A 23,734-nucleotide genomic window follows, 5' to 3' on the forward strand; every position below is an offset into this window, starting at 1 on the left:
ATCTGTTATCTGCAGCAGCAAAACAGAAGCAGTGATCGCCAAAGTGTTTTATTCAAATGCGCTGTGTTTGGTTTGAACCCAGAATCCTGAGCATGGATACCTTGTATCATTAGACTGAAAATATTTTGTAAAATTACCCAGTCCTAAACTTTAGTCAGAATTGCCCTTAGCTTCAACATTAGTTTGCTAGAATAAAGCTTGGATTAAAAGTTCAGGAATTGTTCCAGTAAATAGCAAATAACTGAAAACAAACTTGTTTACTCCTCATTCCTGTGTTCAGCATGTATCTGAGAAGGAAATAAATCTGCTGTGCACCCCAGGGTAAAGTATATTAATCAACCAGTTATCTTGTTAAGGGAAAATAAATGACTCGCTGTGCTGACTGAATACATTGCAGCGCACAGACTTTGCAGTGCTGTAGCAATCCGATACTGGATGTCAGCCATCCAGAAGCTGCTAGAGAAGCTGAAATACTGGAAGAGGGCAGCAGCAATACATTCACAAGCCCATATTCTATAGGGTGACCCAGAGCTATATGTATGTCTGTAGTATGCACCATTTGTAGGTGTTCTTGTGTTAAGACAAGGGGTGTTCTGCTTTTCCCTCAGCAGCAAGAGGTGGACAATCTACAGCATCCCATTCCGTGATGGATTATTATCTTGTATGACAGTTGCAACAACAGCAAAACCCCACCAAAAAAAGTCATCCTACAGGGACAGACTAGATTTGTTCTATTCCAGTTCTCTTATTTTCATTCTTATTGTGAATGGTGCTGTTGTTGAGGGGACACATGCAGAAAGATGCTGCTAAGGTTGTTTTTACCGCTGTTAGAGGAAGGCAGGCACAATCACTGCGGCTGGTTGGGTTTTTTAGAAGGCTGGCTTAAAATTGGACACAGGAGAACACAAACAGGTGTGGAAAGAACCCCATTTCTTCACTCTTCTCTTGAGACACACAAATGTGTGCTGCCAAGTACACGGGAGCCATGAACCTCAGTAGGGAGAGTCTCTGCCAAGTAGGGTGTGTCAGTCAGCCAATTGCTCCACATCTTGGAGGCTCATAGCTCAAGGCTTCCCATGCCTGTCTAAGTAGATATAGCTGTAATCTTAAACAGGGGACGGCACACTTGGGCACAGCAGTAGTCTTTACATGGACATTAGGATTCACTGTCTTTCCCCTTCCTGTAGTCCTGTTTCTGTTTCTTTGAATTTTAAGAAACAGGCGAGGGGAGCTGAAACAGAGCTCCTCAAAGAATAGCAGAGGCTCAGCTCTAATTACAGTGAGTCTGAAGGAAGCCATGCATTAAAACATTCATGATTTCAGAATTGCTGTATGTGTTTCTTAGATGTACTGTTATTTCTTAATAGGTTCCAAAGTGTAACAGGAGACTAGTCTTTCTTCCCTGAGGTACTTGACATATGCAGCGGAACTCTGCTGTCCTGTCAAAAAGATGTATGTAGGCTTTACTGCCTTGTTAGACAGGTACTGTGGGTTTAAATGGTGCCTTGACTTTGAGACAGGTGTTCAGAGGTAGCAAACCAAAGGACTTGAAGCAAAGTGCTCTCATCTTTCAGGGAAATCTAAAGATCTAAGTCAAGCAGGTGATTAAAGAGACTTAGGTGCCTAACTTAAAAATAGGTATTTCTAGAAGGAGCTCTGTAATCTTTCTGACCCTTCGAGGTCATCTGTCAGATCAGTCTGAAGTGAGAACAGAAGCTGGGTCTACTGGGAATCCTCATCCCAAGCTGTCACTTGCAGGAACAGCTAATCATTATCAACAGAGCTGATAATCCTCCTTTGATTCATCTAAAATTTTTAAAGTCTAAATGACTATTGAATAGCTGAAATACTCTGACATTAAAATAGAGAGGTTTTAAGTCAAATAGTCTAAAACTGAAGAAGAGAGGTTTTTTTTTTCTTGAAATCCTGTATAAAGTAATTATTATACAGTAAAAACTTCTCCATCCTTTGCTTTGTAGACTTACTCACTTAGAGTATTTAGAAACCTTGTTGATAAGATTTGTATCAACCTCTGAATCTCCTCCAGGTCACTTTAAGACAAACTACTACTAGAATGCAAAACAAAGGTTTGTTTAGAGCTCTCTTCAACCCAACTGTCAAGCTGCAGGCACTGTGAAAACAGTTGGAATATTTACATCAATCCATGTCATATCAGGGGTAGTTCTCACCGTCAAGGAACAGCTCACTTTCGTGTGTATGCATGTGTGTTTCTGCTCACACATATAGAACAGGAGATAATTAATTGATAATCTTCTGCAATGTAAAGTAGAAACACTATAATTAAATGAGTTACTCTGATTAATGATTTTATAAACTCCTGTGTGAAGTCAAGAGTAAAAAGGGAATTGCATCTGTTATTTCAGCAAGATACATCCATGCCATTTTCTTTGGATAGATTGTTAACCTTGTGTCTTAGAGTTCAGAAGTTGAAAGGAGAGGAGTATATGTAAATTATTTGTTTGTTCATTGGAAAAAAATTTGTTTTCCTACACCTTTATTAGGAAAGATCCGATAGTAACAGTTCCTAGCAACAATAATAAAAATAAGTTGCAGTTGCGCTTCAGGTGGAAATGTCCGTACTTTGTTGTTCCCTGAAGATGGTGATACTGCAGCATTCAGCCCTTGGTATTGCAAAAAACAGTCAAGACCTTACAAGGTGCTCCAAGGTGTTTTTTCTTCTCTCATTAAGCTGTTTTGAAAATGCAAGTCAATTTGGTGCAGTTTGCTCTGTACCAAAGAAAAGATATTTGCTCTTGAGAAGCATTATTATCAACTGGAGGAGTAAGTTACAAGACAGGTTTGAGTGGTGCAAATTTCACCAAAGATGGGATTATCCCAGCCTTTCCTTCAAGCTGGTGGTTTTTACAGGAAAACCCAAAACATCTAACGCAGTGCTAGTGTTGCCACGCTGTGAAAGGGTGTCCTGTTTCAAATGTAATTAATTTACCCAATAAAAAACCTCACATTGGACAGTTAAAGAAGTGTCTAGGTGATGATGAAAACGAGCTGTTCTAGGGAACTGCATCCTTGCAAGGGTGTTTGCTGATGGATGTGGAATAGACAAGAAAGAGCAGGAGCTTTTGTAAAGTGTTTCTAGAGGAAGTTTATACTGCACATTTCTCATAGTGCTGGAGGCAACTTTCTTCTGCTATTATAAAATTTGTGAAGGTCACCATATGCTAATTTTTTTCTTTACCTCATAAAACTTTTAAAGATAGATGTCCTGAGCCAACAGCTACTGCTAGGTATACACAACAACAAATAAATGTAGGGCTTATACAGCCAAAATGACTATGACTAGATGTGTATGTCTGTTTATGTATTTAATCCAGTTTTCCATGTCCTGTTTAACACTTAGGAAGAGGAGTCACAACCCCTAAGGATGCTCTGCTGCTGCGTGGCATCATAAACAAAATGCCTCTGGAGTTCAGCACAGCACTGACATTTTGGTTATAGTGCCAATAAACAAGAAACCCCCTGTGGCACACGGAGTGACTTGTTATCCCCACCAAAGCCATGAGGAACTGTGGAGTGATGTTTGCACGGTTACTATATTTCTTGCTCCACCTTACTAATTAAAATAAGGTTTTTTGTCTAGGTTGAATGTTTTAGGGGCTGCTGCCATACAGTACATTGCACACTTTTGCACTGCATCTTTATCTTGTTGGGTATTTTCTTTAGCTCAGTTGCTGGAGAGAGGAACTGACATAAATTACTCTGGTGCAAAGGCTTTTGGATTTTTTTGTGGGTTTTTTTTTAGTAATTCATGTGATAGAAAGCTTTTGGTGCACAATAGGATTTTTGTGGGTCTGGTGGAGAAGGCTCTTGGGGTGCTGCTATGCCAGGTAAATTTGTTGAATTATCTATTTGGAAAGACAAGCTGATAAAAATGAGGAAGCTGGGACTACAGGGCCTATTTGTGCTGTGAATACATCTTCATTAAATGTGTGGTCATCCATCTTCTCTGGTTCAGAATAAAACCCTGGGCTAACTAACAAGATGTGCCATTTCCTCGTGTCATGGTGGGGGACAGGATGACACAAAATGGGGTCACATCTTTAGAGCTCATACCAGGTGCATTGCTCTATCCCAGCCTGGGACTGGTGAATGCTTCCCACTCCCTGTCAAGGCTGTGAATGCGTGAATTGCAACATGAATTCTCACAGTGAAGACACTTTGGGAATGTGTCTGATGGTACTGATGGTCCTTCTTCAAGGGAAAAGCAAATGGGGCCATGCTGGTCAGCAGCAATAGCTTCTTCTGAAGTAGGATTTTGCTGGCAAAAGTGATTCCTCTTGCTGTAGACGGAGCCAACTTGTGACCACCTAATCCTGGAGAATCAACTGAAATTTGCCAAATGCTAGCCAGTCTTCTGCAGAAGAAAGTATTTTTTTCTCAGTTTGCTGTAGAGCAAGCAGGCCAGGTGAACTACAGAATATGGCTGAGAAGCACCACTTACTTCCCCACCTTCCCCCTCCAAATTAATGGGTGAGAGACTTAGGAGTGAAGAAAATTATTGTCATGGCTGAGCCTACAGACAGATCTGTGGGCTCCTCGGAGATCCCCTGGGAAACAAATCTAAGACAGGAAGAGTTGTTCTAAAAATAATGTGCAATTTTATTTGCAGAATTTTTACAGCAGGTATTCACAGAGGTGCAGAAATTCTCTTCGGGATGCCAGAAATTTAACTGTAATCCTCAGCCTGAGTGTCCCAGCCCAACATGCACAAAATGAACGTGCCATCATCTTGGGTTAGTTTATGTCGTAAACCAGTGAAGCTTGTTGATGTTACGGGCTCACAGTCAAACATCTGCTGAATTCCATGGGAATTTTGCCATGGAAGGATCCTATAAAAAGCTTTGTTACTGGCCTAGACCTGATCTGAACACAGGTACATTACTCTTACCAGTGAAGGCGTAACAGCATGGGTTTACAGAGATTTGCTGGATCTTCCTTCACCTCAAGAAGAGTTGTGCCTCTGAGTGTGTTTGTGACTCTTAAGTTCTTTGATCTCAAAACCTCAGAACTGCAGCAAGATGTGTGTTGTGATGGCAGCCTGGTGTGAGATGGAGGGAAATGTGAGAGGAGGCATTTTGGGACAAGCTAAAGAAACCCAGTCATAATGGATTGACTTAGCTCCTGCTGAGGAGGAAAGAAGTATCCAGGGTTTTCTTTTAATGTTTTGCTGACATATGGTGCTTCTAACCCAGTGACAAATTAATTGACTAGAGGTAAAAGAGATGGACAGTGCTCAGCAAGGAAGGACAGCATATGCATTATAAGACATCTGGTTCTGCCTCTGTTGGATTATGGATACAATATGCACTGGACACCTAATGAGTCTCTGTTGCATAAAATAGATTCTCCTTAGAATTGCACGCTTTGTCTCTAAATGAGGTTATTATGTACACACCACTGCACAATATTTGAAGAGCTTGGTTGGCTGTTGTAGAGGGTAGAGAGAGAAAAAAATTGGAAAACAATTGCACTTAAGACCTTCAATCCATCAATTGCCCCATCTTTATTCAAATTACCATTACAGTATTCCAAAATACAAATATATGATACATTCAGGGTTGAAATGTTAATACTGACTGGCCAGATTTTGACAAGGAGGATGTTTCTTTTGCTGTTGTTTTGACCTTGCAGTAAAATCTTACTTTCTGAGAAAGAAAATCTGGGAGTGGACATACCACTATGTAGTGGCATAATAACTCTCTACTCAGAATGAATTATCAATTTAGTTTTTGCCACTATGCAAGCATCAGTCTGAGTCTCAGGAGGTTTTGATTTTTCCAGAGATGAACTGTGAAAAATTTCATTTATAAGGAACTCTTCCTCAGTAATCTGCAGAATTTAAGGACAATGCTTGCAAAAGTAATGCATGACTTGAAGTGATTCCATTTTGGGGTCCCAACTTGTGACCACTGTAGTTTTCAGAAAATAATGAGGTCTAAAAACTCCAGACTCCTTATACTCTTGAGGACTGGACACCTAAAATTTTACATCTTCAAAATAGCAAACCACTTCTGAAAATCCTGGCTCAATCACTGAGAAAGACCAAATGTAGCAATTCTAGATGATGTGATGGCACCATTTCCCACGTCAACAGAATTCTGTGGAAAGAGTTGTAGAGAGAGCTTATAAAAAAGACAGCTAAAAGGGGTTTTGTCAAATCCAGTGTAAATAATCACCTATCCTACCTCTTTCTTGGCATTTTTGTCTTCCTTAGTTAAATCCTTTGTATGCTAGTCTCCTTTTTAATTCCAATTTTTCATGTATCAGAAAAAGATGTGATCTTACTAAATAATATTAATGATCATAGTTTTTCAGGGTAGATACTAAAACTATGGTTATGTGCAAAACTATGAAGGCGGCTTTTTTCAGAGCTTTAATTCCTCAGACTAAAAACAAGTATACTCTCAAAAGACAGCTGAAAGCAGAATTTCAGTACAGAAAGCTGTAAGTGGGTCCATGGTGCGGTTTCTTTTCAGGCATGGCAATATCCAACTCCCACAAGTATTACTTTTCCAACATGAAGAGGAGACATATGACAAAGAAAAATTACTTGGTAATTGTGCTAGTCATAGTTGTTGCTGTTTATAATTTCTTTCCCTTTCCCAGAGCCCCTGCAGTTAAACTGAAAGTGTGTGTGTACATGTGCTTTGCAGGATTTTCTTTGGAAGAAGTTGCTCTTTTGTACAGTCCTTTGCTGACATTTCTATAGCCAGCTCACATCCCGTTGGGTGAAGCTGTGATCCTTAACGTAAGGCAATGTGACTCATAAGAACAAAGATTGCAATAAGCACGGTTTCTAGTGATTAATTTCCCAGCCCTGGATACTCTTGCAGTAACTGCTGAGGTAGAGCATGCTCACTGGCGATGGTGTTTAAGAGCATTTCATTCGTGGTTTGAAGTAGCTGGATGTTTCTCTTAATGAGCTCTCCCACTGCTATCACAACAACTTTAAATACCTTATGGCTAGTGAGGAAAGCCTGACACACAGGCAGATTTGTTTCTCCAAATACCTTCCTGACTGAGTTGCAATTTTCAGTGAGGTTGATTTCCTCACAGGCTGTGCCGCTGCCGTAGGAGTTTAATAAGAGCTCTTCCTCTTGTCTTTTCCTTAGGAAAAGGAGAAGCTCTATGTGGAACTGAGGCACGTGTTGGCCCGGCAGCCTGGGCCCGAAGCCACGGAGCAGTTGCAGCAGTACCGGAACATTCTCCGGGAGAAGACGAAGCAGATCAAAGTAAGAGGTGCCCCTGTCCCTGCGGGAGGGGCTGCCAGCCTGGCAGAGGGGCTGCAGGGAAATCTTCAATGAACACTGTGCCTGCCCTAGGATATTATTAGACCAGGAAAACAGGGTTAACACTGCATCTCCTCAAGGGACATCCAAGAGCAGCAAACAAACTTTTTTTGCATGTTATGCTATTTTGTTTCCTTAAAATAGAGGAAAAGCTTTACTACAATATGAGTGTGAGCACAAAGTTGTAAATATGTTTTTTGCATGGGCATTCTGGGATCCTGTCAGCTTTTCATTCAGCTTATTCTCCTTCCCTTTATCTTAAACATTTAATAATATTTTTAAGAAGCAAATCAAAGCCATTTTGTTTTCTTTTTAACAAACTAGTGGGAATATATTGAGAATCCAGTCTTAAGTTGCTGTTATTTCTCTTGCCATGTGTACACATATGTTTAGATTTTCAGATTTTATGGAGATGACAGGAGGAACTTGTTCTAACCCCTTTTCAGTAAAAGGGAGGAGTTCCTGCTTCTGAAAGTAGAAAATTTTAAAAGCATAATATTAAAAAGTGATTCTTTGATAGAATTCTATGATATTCTATGAATAAGCTGATCTTCTCTTATTCTTGCCTGCATGAGAGATCAGTCTCCCCAGGAGTTCATCTACTTCTACAGCTCCTCTCTTTGTTGAAGTCATCATCTCCTGTTCACTGCATCATAATCACGTCTATACTAACCACGAGGAAAAAAAATGCAGGAGCAGATGGGCCCTTAGGAAACAAAGAGGCTGTTATGCAAATCTTAGATTTCTGTGGAGAAGAAAAACAATGTAGAAAATGTAAAATAGAAGCCAAAGTTTAGCTAAACTAATGTGAAGTTCTCCGTACGGTCCTTATTTGTCCTTAATGCAGTCAATTGCTACTTTGTATTTCAGGCACAGCACACCTGGAGCATGATGGTGTGCATGCCATTTTGGGGTGCCAGGTCCAGCTATTACCCTTTTGAAAGAAAGAATGCCCACTATGCATGCTCCTCCTTTTTAAAAATTTTACTGATTCACATGACAGTGGTTTTGTATTCGTATTTACAGTGCCTGGTACTACTTTGCCTCTGTGGATTGAATTACTCCACTTAGCAGTGGATCCCTGTGAATAAACCCCATTATTACCAAATAATTCCCTGATTTATTAAGACCTTAATTTTGGATTTTTACCCAACTTTATGTCCCAGAAATTAAGAGCTAATATATATATTAATGCCATTCCTATAAAGCTTGGAGCGTATTTTACGTGTTGTATTATGGTTAAATGGCATAACCTTTATTTTGTAAGTTGTTTTTAGGTGAAAAGAGGTGAGATCAAATGAAATATCATGGTGGAAAAAGAGTTGTGGTAGAAAATGATCATGTCTTACATCATCAAATATAAAAGGAGAAAGTGCTTGTAAAAGTACTCATGTAAGTGAAGCATCATCTCCTGTTTCTGCTATTTGTGTTTTGTTTATTAGGTTTTGTCCTCAGAACTGAGTATGTGTGAAACACAGAGCAAAGAATACAAACATGAAATTGAAAGACTTAACAATGAACTTCTGGAAATGAAAAAGAAATATCTGGCTCAGAAACGCAAGGAGCGACAGAAGAAGTATGGGAAAACAACAATTTTGTCTACACAACTGTCTGCATAAGCTAGATTTTTGTTTGAGACCCTTTTGATTAGAATGTGGGCAAATTTGGCTGAGGTGATACAGTTTTGTTGCCTAGTTTTCCTGAGTGTTATCCTTCACGTTACTTCAGTCTGGTCTGGATTTACCATGATCTACAGCTGGGACAAGAACATCCATCAGAGATGTTGCTGAACATGTTCTGCAGTCCAGTTAAATTATTCATACCCATGAGATGGTGCCCAGAGAACACAGATTAGTGTCTGGTTCTGATATCAAAGCATAGAATTATAGAACAGTTTGGGTTGGAAGGGACCTTTAAAGGCTATCTAGTCCAACCCCCCTGCAGTGAGCAGGGACATCTTCAACTAGATCAGGCTGCTCAGAGCCCCATCCAACCTGACCTTGAATGTACCCAGGGATGGGGCATCTACCACCTCTCTGGACAACTTGGGCCAGTGTTTCACCACCCTCATAATAGAAAATTTCCTTCTTATATCTAGTCTAAACCTACCCTCCAGTTAAAAACCCTTATCCCTTGTCCTATTGCAACAGGATTTCTGGGCCGTGTGTGCACATGGCTGGCTCGTGTCCAGCCTGTCACCCACCAGCACCCCCAAGTCCTTCTGGGCAGGGCTGCTCTCCATCTGTTCATCCCCCAGCCTGGATTGATGCCAGGGATTGCCCTGACTCAGGTGCAGCACCCAGCACTTGGTCTTGTGGAACCTCATGAGATTCCCATGGGCCCAGTTCTTGAGCTTATGCAGGTCCCTGTGGATGGCATCCTGTCCTTCAGGTGAGTCAGCTGCCCCATTCAGCTTGTTGTCATCTGAAAATTTGCTGAGGGTGCTGAGGGTGGACTTCACTTTTAAGGAGAAATTCCTTAGATTTCTGCAGTCAGTTGATGTGATCTGTTACCAAGATTTTCTATATACACAGAAAGCCTTTTTTTCTTTCCACTCATTTCCATCCTCAGCCTGTGCCTTCCTCACACACTAAAGCCAACAGTTCTCTACAGTTGCTGAATATAATTCAAAGTTGCCTCTATCATTTCTTCCTTATTCCCATTTCAGACAGCAAATGATTTGATGACTTAATTAGTAAAATAATCAGTGATAAACAGTGACTTTTGTCTATCTGCAAATTGTATAATGTTACCTTGATGTTTGGAATTAGCAACAATTGTGCAGTGCTAATGGCCTTTCTGGAGCTTTAGGATCAATATGTGAGGCTACCATAATGCCTGATAATCCATTTCCAGCAGCTAAATGTCTCCTTCACAGTAGGTTTGATGTTTCCATTTCGGACTCTGGCATCATGTCTCTTTGTTCATCAGATGAGGAGAAATTCACCCACATTTTGTTGTTATATCTCACCTAGAATTAATTCCTGTCATAAAAACTCCACTTGTTAAGGACATGATTGCTTTAAAGTAAAACAAAAAATACTGTGTGAGTTGATAGTGGCTGAAGTGGGGCATGTTATACAGTGAAAGGAATTTCATATTGCAAGTAATTTCGTGCTGGATACACTATTTGTCTGTTCAGGATAGATATCTGGCCCTGGGGCAGCTTGTCAAGTTGTTCTTTTAGGCAAGCATGGCTTTAGTCCGATGAGCATTGGTGTCTTTGTGACATCTGTGTTTTGGAAGTACATTCAGATACTATTAGTGGTGCTTCTGCAGGGTGGCATCATCTCATTGCCCCACCACAGCCTCAGAAAGCACCAGCAGTGTGCTGCCAGCCCTGGCTTTCACTTCTCTTGTCTTGTGGCAGCCGAGAGGTGGTGCTGGGCTTTGCTCTCCTCTGCCCCTCATTGCTTGGTACCCCAGGCAAGCCTGTTGGACTGCATCCTGCTTTGAAGGACACAGAGGCCTAACAGGGCATATCAGTCCTGGATAACTGCAACCTCTGTAGTCTCTAGGCTGTGCTTTGTGTTGGCAAAGGAAACAACCTTGTGCAGCCCTCCATCTCCAACCTGCCAATTGTGCAAGACACATCGCTGGCTGGCTGCAATAAAGAGAACCTATTGTGCAGCCAAGTTCTTCCCCAAGGAGTCCTCTTCCCTGCCATACAGCCATTCCACACCATTCCTGCCTCAGGCAGGGCTGGACAGGCAGTGCCTGCTATGTGGATGCTGGCCAAAGAGCCAGGGCCGTTTGATTGGTACACTCTCAGATTTCTCTAAATCCCAGTGACAGAAAACCACTGACTTGATCTCTATCTTGCTGGCTAATGTTAACATCATGTGTGAAATAAATGTAGCTGGTTTTGCTAATAAAAAGAGGATTCTGTCAGGACAATAGCATTAACAACATTATTGACTACCCTGGTATGAAAGAGAATTAATACTCTCAGATAACCTTACACAAAATTATCATCTAAAGCTTTTATTGATTTGCACAAGGTAGCTTTGAGTTGTCATTTAACATCTTGGTAATGAATAAATGTAGCTTAGCATGTGATGCTGAAGGAATATGAGAGACAGCCAGAATTTAGCTTTGTTTTGTGTTCAAAATGAAAACTCAACGTTTAAGATTTTGGTTGTGAATTTGAAATCCTCGTTTTCAGCTCTCTGATTCTGAATGTTGCCTTTCCCAGTTGTCATAGCCATTCTTTTTCTGTATCTTCCTATTCTTAACTTCAGCTTCTTGAACCCTTTCTGCATCACTATTTTCCTAGTTGGTTCTAGCACTGGGATCCCGTTTTGATCTTGGTAAGGATTTGTGAGAAAATATGAAGCTTAAATCCACACCAGAGACCTAATCCAGCAGTCCTATATATATAAATAACTGCACTGAGGGATGTCAGTAGTAACTGGGAGCTTTTGCACGTGGCTGGTTGCACATTAATTCTGTATAATATATTATAGTATTCAGTTGCATAGAATTTTCCATACTGATGAGAACATCTGTTGGTTGTCTCCATGGAAGCATGAGGAAAGAATGAGCATGGATTCTGGATTATTTTCTCTCCCCAAACTTGGAAGCCCAACAGTGAGATGGGATAAGCCATCTAAATACAGAATGTTAGTTTTTACTGCAGTCAGCTGGCATGTCCATTAGTGCTACATTAATACAATTAAAACCAGTTATAAATGGTTTTCATTGTTAAGTTCATCTGTGTCATCTTTTGGCTATTCTCCTACCTGTGTATGGGTCAAATTTGAAAAAGGATGCATAACTAGACATCTTACGTGGTTTCCCTGAACTTCCTGATATCCTGACAGTTATCTAGGGGCAAATAGAAAAGTAGTAATTCCAGGAAGTGTTTTCTTTTCCCATACTTGGGACTGAGCAAAGATGTGACAAGGCTAGATTTTGTAAAAGTGTGGTTGCACTCACATTTGTGTCTCAATCTCAGTGACTGTGAAATAAAATAATGGTACTGACCTTCTTTGTAAAGCCTTGAGACTTTTGCTCTAGATAAACTAGAACTCCATACGGTTCCACTTGGTTAATCTTAAGTATCTCAGGACCTCTCTCTGAAGCATGCAGGTATATCACAGTGAGTTTGGAGTATTGTCCTTCATCTTTCTAGTGCTGTTCTTACCTCCCCAGCCTTGCAAGAGTGGAACCAGGTAACCCTCATTCCCTCCTCTTAAGGCCATCAAATTTAAGACCACCTGGTTTCTCAGATGGAGCAGCTCCCTGGGGCTGTCAGTGCACCTACAGCACACTGTTAGTTTTCTGCAAATGTCACAGACAGGGCAATTATCACTGGAACTTTGTTAAAATGTGAAGACAGATAGCACTATATATCCATTAAAATTCAACAAAGGAAAAAAAATTTCCCCATTGTGCCTTTGATGAATGTATCTGTTTGTTTGAAAACAGGCATATTCCAGCTAGAACAGGATGGTGATTAGAAATCCGAAGTCATGGAGCTCATGTACATACTTGCTCTAATGAGGTGCTCTGACCATTTTGAGGAGTAGCACAAAGAAAGCTCATTTATTTCTAATTTTAATAATTCCAAACTCCATCAGTAGTCTTGTAATTAGATCCAAACAGACACCTAGTCTTGGAGGCTTAGCCTAACAGGCTTTAATCAACACTTTTAAAATGATCTCTTGATACATGGTTGCATCAAAGAAACTCTGGAGGACACAAGATTTCCTTAGTTTGTAAACATCTCTGGGCTGCAGAATGAAATATGAATTTTCTGTTTCTTTGTTTCTGTTTGAAGGGAGAAGGAGCGATCCAGCATTGATATGAGGATGAAATTACCACCACTCAAGACTGATGTACATCACTTCAACATAGGGGACTTTCCTTTGAGCAGATCCATTCCCAAAATTGCAGTCTAGGAATGCACTTGTCTACTTGCATTCCCGTTCCCAGTTTCTTGTTTGAGAAACTGTAATTTTAAAAGAGATTCAGAATCTACTGAAATCACTGTATCATCTTCAGGAAAATTTTTGTATATTGTATATAATAAAACACATTTTTACACTGGAATTACATTTTATATTGCATTTTATATTACATTTATATTTTGTACATTTTATATTGGAATTAACATAGTTCTTTCTACAAATTATGTACCAAATCTGCCCATTTGAAGCCTGCACAGATATAAATGGATAGTGGAGCTATTTCTTCTTCAATAATGTGTCTCTATTTAGCACTGTAACACCACAAAATGCCTTAATCTGTAGTTATTTCTTTTATCTACCTCAGTTGTAAGCACTCATTCCATTTATCTTCTGACTTAAAGCACCTGAAAGAAATGAGAATACAGAAAAGAAGAAAAATTAATAGGCTGATGCTTCAAGCCCTGCTGAGCAAATGCAAAATTAACAAGTCTTTACTTAGATGTACGTATGTAGCAGTTCTCTGTGTAGGTAGTGTATAATAGGGTTTATGCAGTGTTTGCTACAGTTGTTAGTAAGATCAAGGAAGTTTGTGGCCACAATGTACATTATTAAGAGCACGATTGTGTTTACTCTGGTAGATACAAAGTGACATAATTATGTCTGTTCATTTGGGGGGACTGTGTGCACTCAGTGGGACATTCTGTTCTCCCACACAAATCCTTCCAAGCGATTAAAACTTGGACTCAAAACATGGCAAACTTTATGCTTTAATTTCTAGACACTTGGGCATTTTTGTAACTTTCAGAAATTGTTTTTGTAATACAGCAGGAGCCCTCCAACCTTTTCAGCCAAAAGAGATTTAATTACCATTCATTAACAAGTGAAATAACAAAGTCACGGCATGAGGTGCTGAAGTATAGAAAACTTTCAAGCTGTAAAATAAAATGTTTTGAAACCGATTTGAACGTGGAAGTTTTTTCCCTGCCTGGGGGATAAAAATACTTGTCCAAAGAGATATGCTGATAAATATTTCACATGCGGAAAAAAAACCCTCAAAAAATCCCTTTGCAAAGATTTTGTTCTTTCCTTTGGTGGAATACATAATTAAATATTAAAGCTACTGTGGGAAACTTTAATGGAAGTGTTTAATTCAAAGGAATCAAGTTAAATACAACAGGGATCTACTTTGCTTTTACATTGGGGACCAGAACACTTAGTCATCAGATCCATTGTATTTTTCTTTTGTCCCCAAAATAGCTATTACTGCTTGTTCACTGTCAAGTGCATTATGCTAAAGTTATCATTTTTGGGCAGTCATACTGTCGGAATTGTGTCTCTTTTGTATCTGACGTGTCCTTATAGATAGAATAATTGACAGTAACTGACATGGGCACTTGAGTCTGATGGAATCCCAAGTAGGTTTTACTGAAGCTTTTAGAAGCTGGTATTTGCTAAGGTTTTGAGTATCCAGCCTGGAGCTGAATTCTGCTGTGCTTACACTGGGAAGTAATTTGTATTGAAATAAATCATCAAAGACACATTTATTAATTCACATGAACTAGAGGCACAGTTAGACTCTAAGAACACTGTGACTCTGTAGAGAATAACTGATGTATTACACTCTACACTCTATCTACAGTGTGCCCCCTAATTTATCCAGAGGTAATCCAAGTCTGTGTACATCTCTCACAGAATCGTTTAGGTTGGAAAAGACCTCCAAGATCATCCAGTCCCACCTTTGGCTGAGCACCAGCATGTCAGCTAAACCAGAGCATTGAGTGCCGTGTCCAGTCGTTTCTAGAACAGACGGTGACTCCACCACCTCCCTGGGCAGCCTGTTCCAATGCTTAACCACCCTTTCAGTGAAGAAATTCTTCCCAGTGTCCAACCTGAGCCTCCCATGACACAGCTTGAGGCCATGTCCTCTTGTCCTGTCACTTGTTACCTGGGAGAAGAGGCCGAGCCCCAGCTTCTTTCAGAAACAACTCCTTTAAGGTAGTTGTAGAGTGATAAGGTCACTTCTGAGCCTTCTTTTCTCCAGGCTGAGCCCCCCAGCTCCTTCAGCAACTCATTATGGGACTCTCTAGACCCTTCCCCAGCTCCATTATCCTTCTCTGAACACACTCCAGCCCCTCGATGTCTTTCTTGGGGTGAGGGACCCAGAACCAGACACGGCACTTGAGGTGTGGCCTCACCAGTGTGGCCTCACTTTCTCTCTCTTACCAGGGTTTAGGAGACAAATCGTTCCAGTGGTCAGAAGAAAGATGGGGAAGCCCAGCAGATGGAAGTTTTTCCCTACTTTCATATATTTTTATGAGTACAGTAGTAAACCAGATTCTTTTCTGTCTTTAGTTGTACTTAATAGTAGCTTGTATTGCATGAGTAAGATTTTCTGTAAATGACTCTTGACCTACGTTTTTCCCAGTCTTTAAAATGTTCGAGATAGTATTTGCCTGAAGACTTGCAAAGGTAAATTCACTTACATTGAAAAGGTGGCTAGTCTTGTAGATTTAAAAAAAAAAAAAAATGTAGGGGACTGCAAAATAACGTGATTTTCTTGTACAACATGTTCTTCCAGAGTAAAGGGCTGGGAATCGAATACAGTAAATTTCACCTACAAAGTACAGAAGCTTTTACTTGTTCATCCACAATTTCAGGCATCAAGATGTGAATGTGCTGGCTACTGTCTTCAGTTTTATTGCATTATTTACTTACTGCGAGGGAAACTAAATTCACCAGTTAATTTGGGAAAGAAGAAAAAAAAAGACAAGAAAATACAGTCATCAAGTTATTGCCAGTAAGTTTCAGCATAACCAGGAATAGAATAACTGCAGCCAGCTTAATTTATAGTGCTGGAGAGTGAAAACCATTTCTGAGTTCATATAATAGAACGGATTAAAGCACACCAAATCCCTTCCCCCCGGTCTATAAAAGTCAAGGAGCTTGAAAAATTGCTCTGGATGTCTGTGAACCCAGCTGATGCTGAGGTGCTTTTAGTGTTCAAGGATTTGGCTTGCGCAGCAGGGAAAGGCAGAGCGCTAATGAGAATATCATTTGTTCAGTCGCTTCTGCATTGTGAGCAGCAGCTCTGAAGTGCTTCTCTAAGTTTTGTTGCAGAAAAATGTTAATTGAATTCCAGTCTGTGTAAGACATAGCAAGTATATCTTTAAATTCTTGTATCTTTACAGATATGTGAAAAGATGGAGGTGAAGGGCTATGATCCATGGCACTTAAGTTAGAGGAAATCTTTCTTCACTTTAATTGCTTTGGATTGGAGCTTGCACAGTAAATCTATCCTGGAGCCTTTTTTAGTGAGCAAATTGTTTAATATTGTTCACTTTCAGAGCTTTTTCATTATGTAGATAATACTTTAAGTAATTTCACATCAAACTTAAGCTCTGTCTGATCTTGTTTGGCAGGTCTGTTCAGTGTATTGCACAAGCAGGACACAAAAAAGACACTGTACACTGAATTATCAAGTTCACATGTGGAACCCTGACCCTTCTGGGATCATCTGTGAGCTGTGAAAGACAGAGCCCAAGAATCCAGGCATTAATTTACCCTTGCTTTGTGAATCTGGAGCAGCAGGAACACATACTACACACCCAGTAACATGTCCTGCTGCTGTAAATCTGGGAACCCTTTGAGTCAACAGCAGTGAAAAGCAGAACACAGCTCAGGCCCTGTTGTGCTGAGATCTACAAACCCCAGGACAGGCTGGGGAGGCAGAGAGAATGGCTGAGAACTTGGCACGCTGAGACTTTTACCAGCAGCACAGAGCAGAGGCTTTGCTCTGAGGGGAGCAGCAGGTTGGGCCCTGGGGCACTGATGGGTCTTGAGGACCCTGCTCAGCTCTCTGTGGGCACCATTTAACAAACTCAGCCCCACAGCTGAGCTCCTTGTGCTTTCCTGTCCTTTAGGGAACCACTGGCGCCTGTTGTCCCTGACAGGAACAGCTTTAGTGCTGTCTCCTCTGTACTGGCCAAGACCAAGCTGCCCACAGGATGAAGAGGAATGGATTGCACTGCCAGAAAAAGGATCTGTGGGTGTAGCAAGCCCAGGTGAACCAGGTGAAAGGATTTTCTTGCAGAGCCTTCAGACAAGGAACTGCTCCAGAGGCGTCCAGCAGCATGGCCCGGAGCACTGACTGCAGGTGGGTTGTCAGTAACAGTCCATGGTGCCAGGTCTCAGGCTGCTGTGTTGTATTCTTGTTTAGTGTGACACTGTTGTGTCCTAAAAAAAGTTGCAAGATAGAGCAGAGGGGGAGATCCCCTTGCCTTATTCCCTGTCACCCATGAGAGGTCAACAGAGGACAGACGTAGCAGGGGAGTCAAAAAGAGAAGTTGGGCAAAACTACTGCCTGCCATCTCTATAGTGTTAATGAGTCTTCCTGAAAATTGGCCCATCCCAACTATCTTTACCCCAATTAGAGTCTCTAAATCATGTATATTTGTATTTAGGCACTCTAGCAATTGAATATTATTTTCCTAGCAGGTGGTTTAGCTGTTGTGCCATCTCCTCTAGCAGAGTGTATTTTTAGTGTATTTAGTGCGTTTCTAAAAGCAGACACTTGATTTTGATGCTCTTTCTCTTCCCTAGTTGGATGCTTTGTAAGCAGCCCCACACAGATCAGTTATTTATGCTGTTTAGCATATGGAAAGATGTGGGGATCTCATCCCCTGGGCTTGTTTGAGAGCCCTGTTTTCCAAAGGGGAGGTGAAACTGTGCCTGTAGCACCTGTAGGTGTGAGGGAGCAGGGCAGGACCTGGAGGACATGCTGCATGTGGCTGAGGTCTAAGCAGCTGCCTGCCCCTGTGCTGAGTCTTACCCTTCAGCTTGCTGTCTCCCTGAATCGGAGCAGCTGTGAAGGTTTACTGAACCTTTTAGTCCCTCTGCTGACCTCAGTGGGTTTATAAACCTACAAACCTCATCACAGGTGTATAGAGTCACTGAGATAAGTCGGAATTTTTGGTGGTGGTGGTGGTTTTGTTTTTCTTTCGTTGTTTTTGTTTTGTGGTGAGCTCTTCAGCTTACCCAAGACCCAGAAAGAAAAAAAAAGGTGCAAAAGTTGTTTTGAAGGATGTTATATTTGCAAGATGGATCTTGTCAGATCTGAGTTTCATTTCAAGGTGGCCAGGAGCCTCCCCTTCTGATGGTGGGCACTTTAATATGCCCAGGTGTGAAGTGGATATAAAAACTATGCTTTCAGCCAGTCTAAACTGATTTAAACTTCACAGTTCTTCACAGCAAGAGCTATTTCTCAGGGCTCTTTCTTGGCAGAAGACTAAGCAGTAATTTGGAGGCATTTTAATCTGAAATGAGAATCTCTACATGGGGTTTGAATGCACTTCAAGTGAAGTATGTATTTGCAACTTTTGTTGATCACTCTTAATTTTCCAAGCATCCCTGTAGAAACAAGGCATGTTTGTGTAGAGGCAAAATGCAGTGATAGCTCAGACTTACTGAGAGCCGTAGGATGATAAAAGCAAAAGTACTAAGGGAGTGGTATATTTGGCATCAGCCCTGGGATGTGGCTGATTAGCCATTCTTTCCTACAAAAAATATAAAGAAACTGATCAATTTGAGCTCCTGTCTCCCCTCCCCATGAACACCCTGAAATTGTATCCTAAGAACAAAGTATATCTGGAGGAAAGATGCATGTTTTGTTGAAAAAAAAAAAAAAATTTAGAATGCTGTGCCCAGCTTCTGCTAGAAAGCACAATTTTCTAGGATTGCTTTGACATTCATGTGATCATGCCAAAAGCTATTCTGTGGCAGCTGAGCTGCAGGAACTGACCACAGGTACTTAGCTGGCCCCAACTGCAGAGTAAAATATGTTTGCTTAAACCATCTTTGTCACTTCAAATGAAAAGGTTCCCAAAGCAGCAGTTTAAGTAAGTCTGTTTTACTTTGCAGTCAGGGCAGGCTATGAGCAAACACATGAGGGGTGTTACCCCAAGGGTGGTAACTCACAAATTTGGTAAAATCCTCAGCAGGGCTTAGTTTTGCTCTGTAAGAGCTGTGCCTCTCTGCAGCCCCCTTTGATGAAGGATGTTCAGAGCCTTGTGGTGTGGCCGAATGACAGGGCAAACTCTGGGAGTTGCCTGGGTAATAAATATTCTTGCTTCTGAGCCCCCAGTGGAGCTACCTCCTCCCCTGCAATTTCTGTGCTATTATTCAGAGATATTTCCTCTGGACCGATTAGGAAAACTCATCACTGGAGTTTTATTTTAACTGAGTGTACACAAGTCTTCAGAAATTGCCAAGTCCCTTGCTGATTCAGGTGCTGTAGAGGAAAAAGACAAGCAGACCTGAAATGTCTTGGACCAGCCTTCTTTAACAGCCCTGCATTGATTTATTTGCTCAGTGGTGAGCTCTTTGCTAACTCCTGATGCTTGCAGCACTCCTGAATTTGCAGCAGCTTTGCTAGTCAGCTTCTCTTGCCAAAGTTACCTTGAAAATTCCTTACAACAACTCTGTTGTGGCTTGGTTTTAGAGTGGATTCTGCTGTCCTTGTTGCAGAAAAGCTGTTTCAATTGGTATGCAGCACAGAAGAGGAGTGACGTGCATTAACTGGAAGAAGTGAGCAATTAAGTGAACTTTGGTTACAGAACTCAACAGATTTCTGCCTGGGTACATGAGCGAGGGTTTAGCGTATTCCATTTGCATCTAAACAGATGCAATTTCTACTTTGCTTTTAAAATGGTGTGGGCTTAGGGAATCCAAGTCTCATTTTATTTTATTTGTTTTCTGAATTTCACCATTGATATTGAATGTTGATAGCATGCAAACCACTCCTAGGCCAGAGAGACCCTGACAAATTAGAGAGATGAGCAACCACCAACCGTATGATTTTTAACAAGGGCAAGTCCCAGATTCTGCACCTGGGATGTGTATAGATTGGGGAATGAAAATTGGGTGAGCAGTGCTGTGGAAAGGGACCTGGGCGTCCTGGTGGATGGAAAGTTGAACATGAGTCAGCAGTGCCCTGGCAGCCAGGAGGGCCAACCCTGTCCTGGGGGGCATCAGGCACAGCATCACCAGCCAGGAAAGGGAGGGGATTGTCCCGCTCTGCTCTGCACTGGGGCAGCCTCACCTTGAGTGCTGGGAGCAGTTTTGGGTGCCACAATATAAAAAACCCATTAAACTATTAGAGAGCATCCAAAGGAGGCCATGAGGATGGTGATGGGTCTGGAGGGGGAGCTGTATGAGGAGCAGCTGAGGTGATTTGGTCTGTTCAGCCTGGAGAAGAGGAGACTGAGGGGGAGACCTCATTGCAGTTACAACTTCCTCATGAGGGGAAGAGGAGGGGCAGATACTGATCACTCACATTGAGCCCAGGGACAGGGCTCAATGAAATGGCATGAAGCTGAGCCAGGGAATGTTTAGGTTGGATATCGGGAAAAAGGTTCTTCCCCAGAGGGTGGTTGAGCACTGGAACTCAACCAAGAGCTGAGCCTCAACTCAACTGAAGCTCCCCAGAGCAGTGGTCACAGCACCAAGCCTGACAGAGTTTGAGAAGTGTTTGGACAATGCTCTCAAGGCACAGGGTGTGACTCTTGAGGTGTCCTGTGCAGGACCAGGAGTTGGAGGCGATGACCCTGATGGGTCCCTTCCAACTCAGCGAATTCTGTGATTCTATGAATAGCTGTCCCATGGTCAGTAACTCAGGATAAGCAGCCTGATACTCTGGATGGATACACTGAGGGTCATCCTCAGCAGTGAGGTGTTTCTGTCTTACAAGACTGTGGGGGCTCTGGTGGTGGTGGTGTTTCTGGTGGGTTTTGCTGTTGGTAGACCCCATGGTTGATCCTGCTGTGGGGGGGTGTGAAGGGAGGATGAGTGTCCAAAAGACTACCTTGGTACTGGTCTGGTGTTGGAACACACTCCCCCCTCTACTTCTGCAGCTCCCACCCAGCTCTCATGGTGTGGACAGATGTCAGAAGAATGGGATTCATAATACTGGGAGATCTTATCCTTTTGGTGGCTAACTGGATTATTTTGCATAATATGGGGCAAATGCCTGTCTCCACATGGCACCAAGAGGCCCCATGTGCCCAGCTCTGGTGGGGTGTGCAAAGGCTGGATGGAGGAAGGAATGAGCTCTGCCCTCTTTCCCCAGATGTGCCACCTTTCCCTGCAGCTCCAGCCAGCAGCAGAGCTGGCATGGGGATGCTCGTGCCCAGGGCTGTGTGCTCTGCTCCTTCTGCACGGGAACAGATGCCTGCAGCTTCCAGAGCTGTCAGTCATACACCCTTCATAAGCACTAAAATTCAAATCAGCTGATATCAAGGGGACTTACACGCCAGCATTGCTTGTCTGATCAAGAGCTTCACCTTGTGCTCTTGAGGGATGTGTCTTGTAATTTACTTCAGGCTGAGGGATAACTGATTTTTTTTCTCTCCTATCTGCTTTAGTGCAAGCTGGCAGCCAACTCCAGAGCCCTCTGCCCCCCCATTGCCTCTCCCCTGCCTGTTCCCTTTGCTGGCAGCCTGCAGATTTCTGCTGGGCTTTGATCAAGTTTTGCAGCTGGGACCTTGCTTTCTTCACTTTCTTTTATTTCATGTGCTGCCAGTTCTGGTTTCCCCAGCTCCATCCTGTGTCCCTGGGCTGCACCTGCTTTGCCCCTGGCTGCCTCTAGTCCCTGAGCTGATGCATCCAAACAGCCTGGGGTCTGCCTGGGGGAAGAGTGGTGGCATTCACTGCCGTACCCCAGGACTGGCCTCTGCCTTTATCCAGGCATCTCCCCTGCCTGGGCTGAAGATGAATTTTAGAGAAGAAGCAAAGCATGATGCAGTGGCCACATGCTTCCTTCGGTGCTCTGTGGGCACCATGGGCAAGACAGGTCACTGAGATTTTTTTTTTTCCTGGAATTGAGGATGGGAACTTAAGTCTTTTCATGTCATATATTCAGCTAAAATTCACCTGAGCACAGCACAGAGGAGCACTGGGGTTTGTGATACAATCCTGACTCCTGATATCAGATGAAACAGCTTTCTCCTGCTCTGGTGACACAGTAACCTACCCAATTCCCTCTTGTCACCTCTGCCTCCAGCCTGGTCCATGCATGGACAAATTCCCCCAGGTGAACTGAGCAGGGCTGCTGGGCCACTTTGCAGACTGCCCCTCTCCTGCCCTCCTCCCCAGCTCACCAGGACAGGCCAGGTTTGCTGAGCAGCCATCGGGGTTTACTTAAACCTACCATGAAGTGAAGTGTGTGGAAGTCTTCCCCTAGGGCTGGGATAATGCAGGGCAGCCTTGGGAAACTGCCTTTGGCAGATGCCTGATGGGACAGCCAGCAATCAGCAATCCTAGGGGGGAAAAATCAACCCTTTGGTGGCTTTTGTTTGAGTTTTGGAAAAACAGTAAGACTGGGATTACTGAACAATGTTTCCACTAGGAAATGCCTACATTTAAAGCACAGTCCATGTGGTGATGTGCTGCAGGCAGAATGTTGCTCAGGGAACAGGCGAGCGTCGGGAGCAGAGATCCTCAGGGTGGATGAGAAGCTGAAGTGTTGTCTCCAACTTGACTGTGTGGTACCTTCATCCCTTTCCTCTCTGAGCACCTGCAAGGAAGAGAAAGGCAAAAATGTGTTTCCACACAAGGCTTTCACACCATCGTCCTTGTTCTTGTGTTGGACTCAAGCTGAGGGAGAAGGGAATTTGGAATAAAGGTGTTGTGTTAATTGCCTGCTGGGAGAAAGGCTCTTGCCTAGGATCAGACATGGTGAGGTCTGTAACAGCGTTTCACCTTTCTCTAGCACATTCCAGATGAAGACTACAAGGAGAGGGGCCAACACCAACCACATCAAAACAACCCTACTCAGATCGTGCATCACATCTTGGACAGGCAGCTGGAAGCACAAGGTGATTTCTTCCCTGTGGCAGAGTCCCTCAGAGAAGTGTTTCAGGTGTGGAGGATCCAATCATCATCCCAATTATCTCCCATCTTCTGGCCCAGCAGTGATGAGGACAGGCCCTCCCAGCCCTGATGCACAGACGGGGCAGTGGAGTGAAGCTGGGGAGGGCAGCTGGGAGATACTTTGCAGGCACAGCCTGAGCCAGGTCCCCCCTACCAAGCGTCCTGGCTCCGAGCATTTTTTCTCTTTGATTTGTCATGAAAAGAACCCAGTTTCAACGCCGAGCCTTGGGCAATCCCTTGCTGGATTAGAATATTACAAGCATAGCTGCAAATCTACCAAGAAGTTTTTCAAGTCCTTGCTTTCCCTCTGGAATCAGCACAGCAAAAGCCACATCTAGGTGAGATGCTTCATCCCTTTTTTGAATTTTTTTCATCTAATACCCTTGTCAAATACTTGCAGGCAGCTGCAGCTCAAATCGTCCTGTGCTTTTCTTGTGATTGCTTTGCCTGATATCATGGTGACTATTCATATCAAGTGAGTGCATGATAGATGGTTAGATTTATGCTTTATGTTGTGATCTGGGGGTACAAATGTATTTAAGTGACTTATTCAGCTTAAAAACCAGCACT

At 42.5% G+C, this 23,734-nt stretch overlaps 1 protein-coding gene and 1 long non-coding RNA gene across 2 annotated transcripts in view; one reads left to right on the top strand and one right to left on the bottom strand.

Moving 5' to 3' along the window:
- The window catches only part of CFAP58 (cilia and flagella associated protein 58), a 56,010-nt gene extending 42,628 nt beyond the window's left edge, over positions 1–13,382 (top strand). Inside the window, exons 17-19 of the mRNA XM_042019274.1 lie at positions 7,152–7,271; positions 8,771–8,904; positions 13,111–13,382. Coding sequence (XP_041875208.1) covers positions 7,152–7,271; positions 8,771–8,904; positions 13,111–13,231 — 375 coding nt within the window. The 3' untranslated portion in view covers positions 13,232–13,382. The remainder of the gene's footprint in view (positions 1–7,151; positions 7,272–8,770; positions 8,905–13,110) is intronic.
- On the bottom strand, positions 13,383–22,804 carry LOC121660172. The gene is made up of 2 exons (XR_006014554.1): positions 22,652–22,804; positions 13,383–13,644 (listed from the first exon to the last, which is right to left on the bottom strand). It is a non-coding gene; the product is annotated as an uncharacterized LOC121660172 (long non-coding RNA).
- Between the last annotated feature and the right edge of the window lie 930 nt (positions 22,805–23,734).

This window comes from Corvus kubaryi, unplaced genomic scaffold (assembly GCF_017639235.1).
Source record: "Corvus kubaryi isolate FWS band 111438036 unplaced genomic scaffold, C.kubaryi_AGA036_p1.0 138, whole genome shotgun sequence".
NCBI classification, from domain to species: Eukaryota; Metazoa; Chordata; class Aves; order Passeriformes; family Corvidae; genus Corvus; species Corvus kubaryi.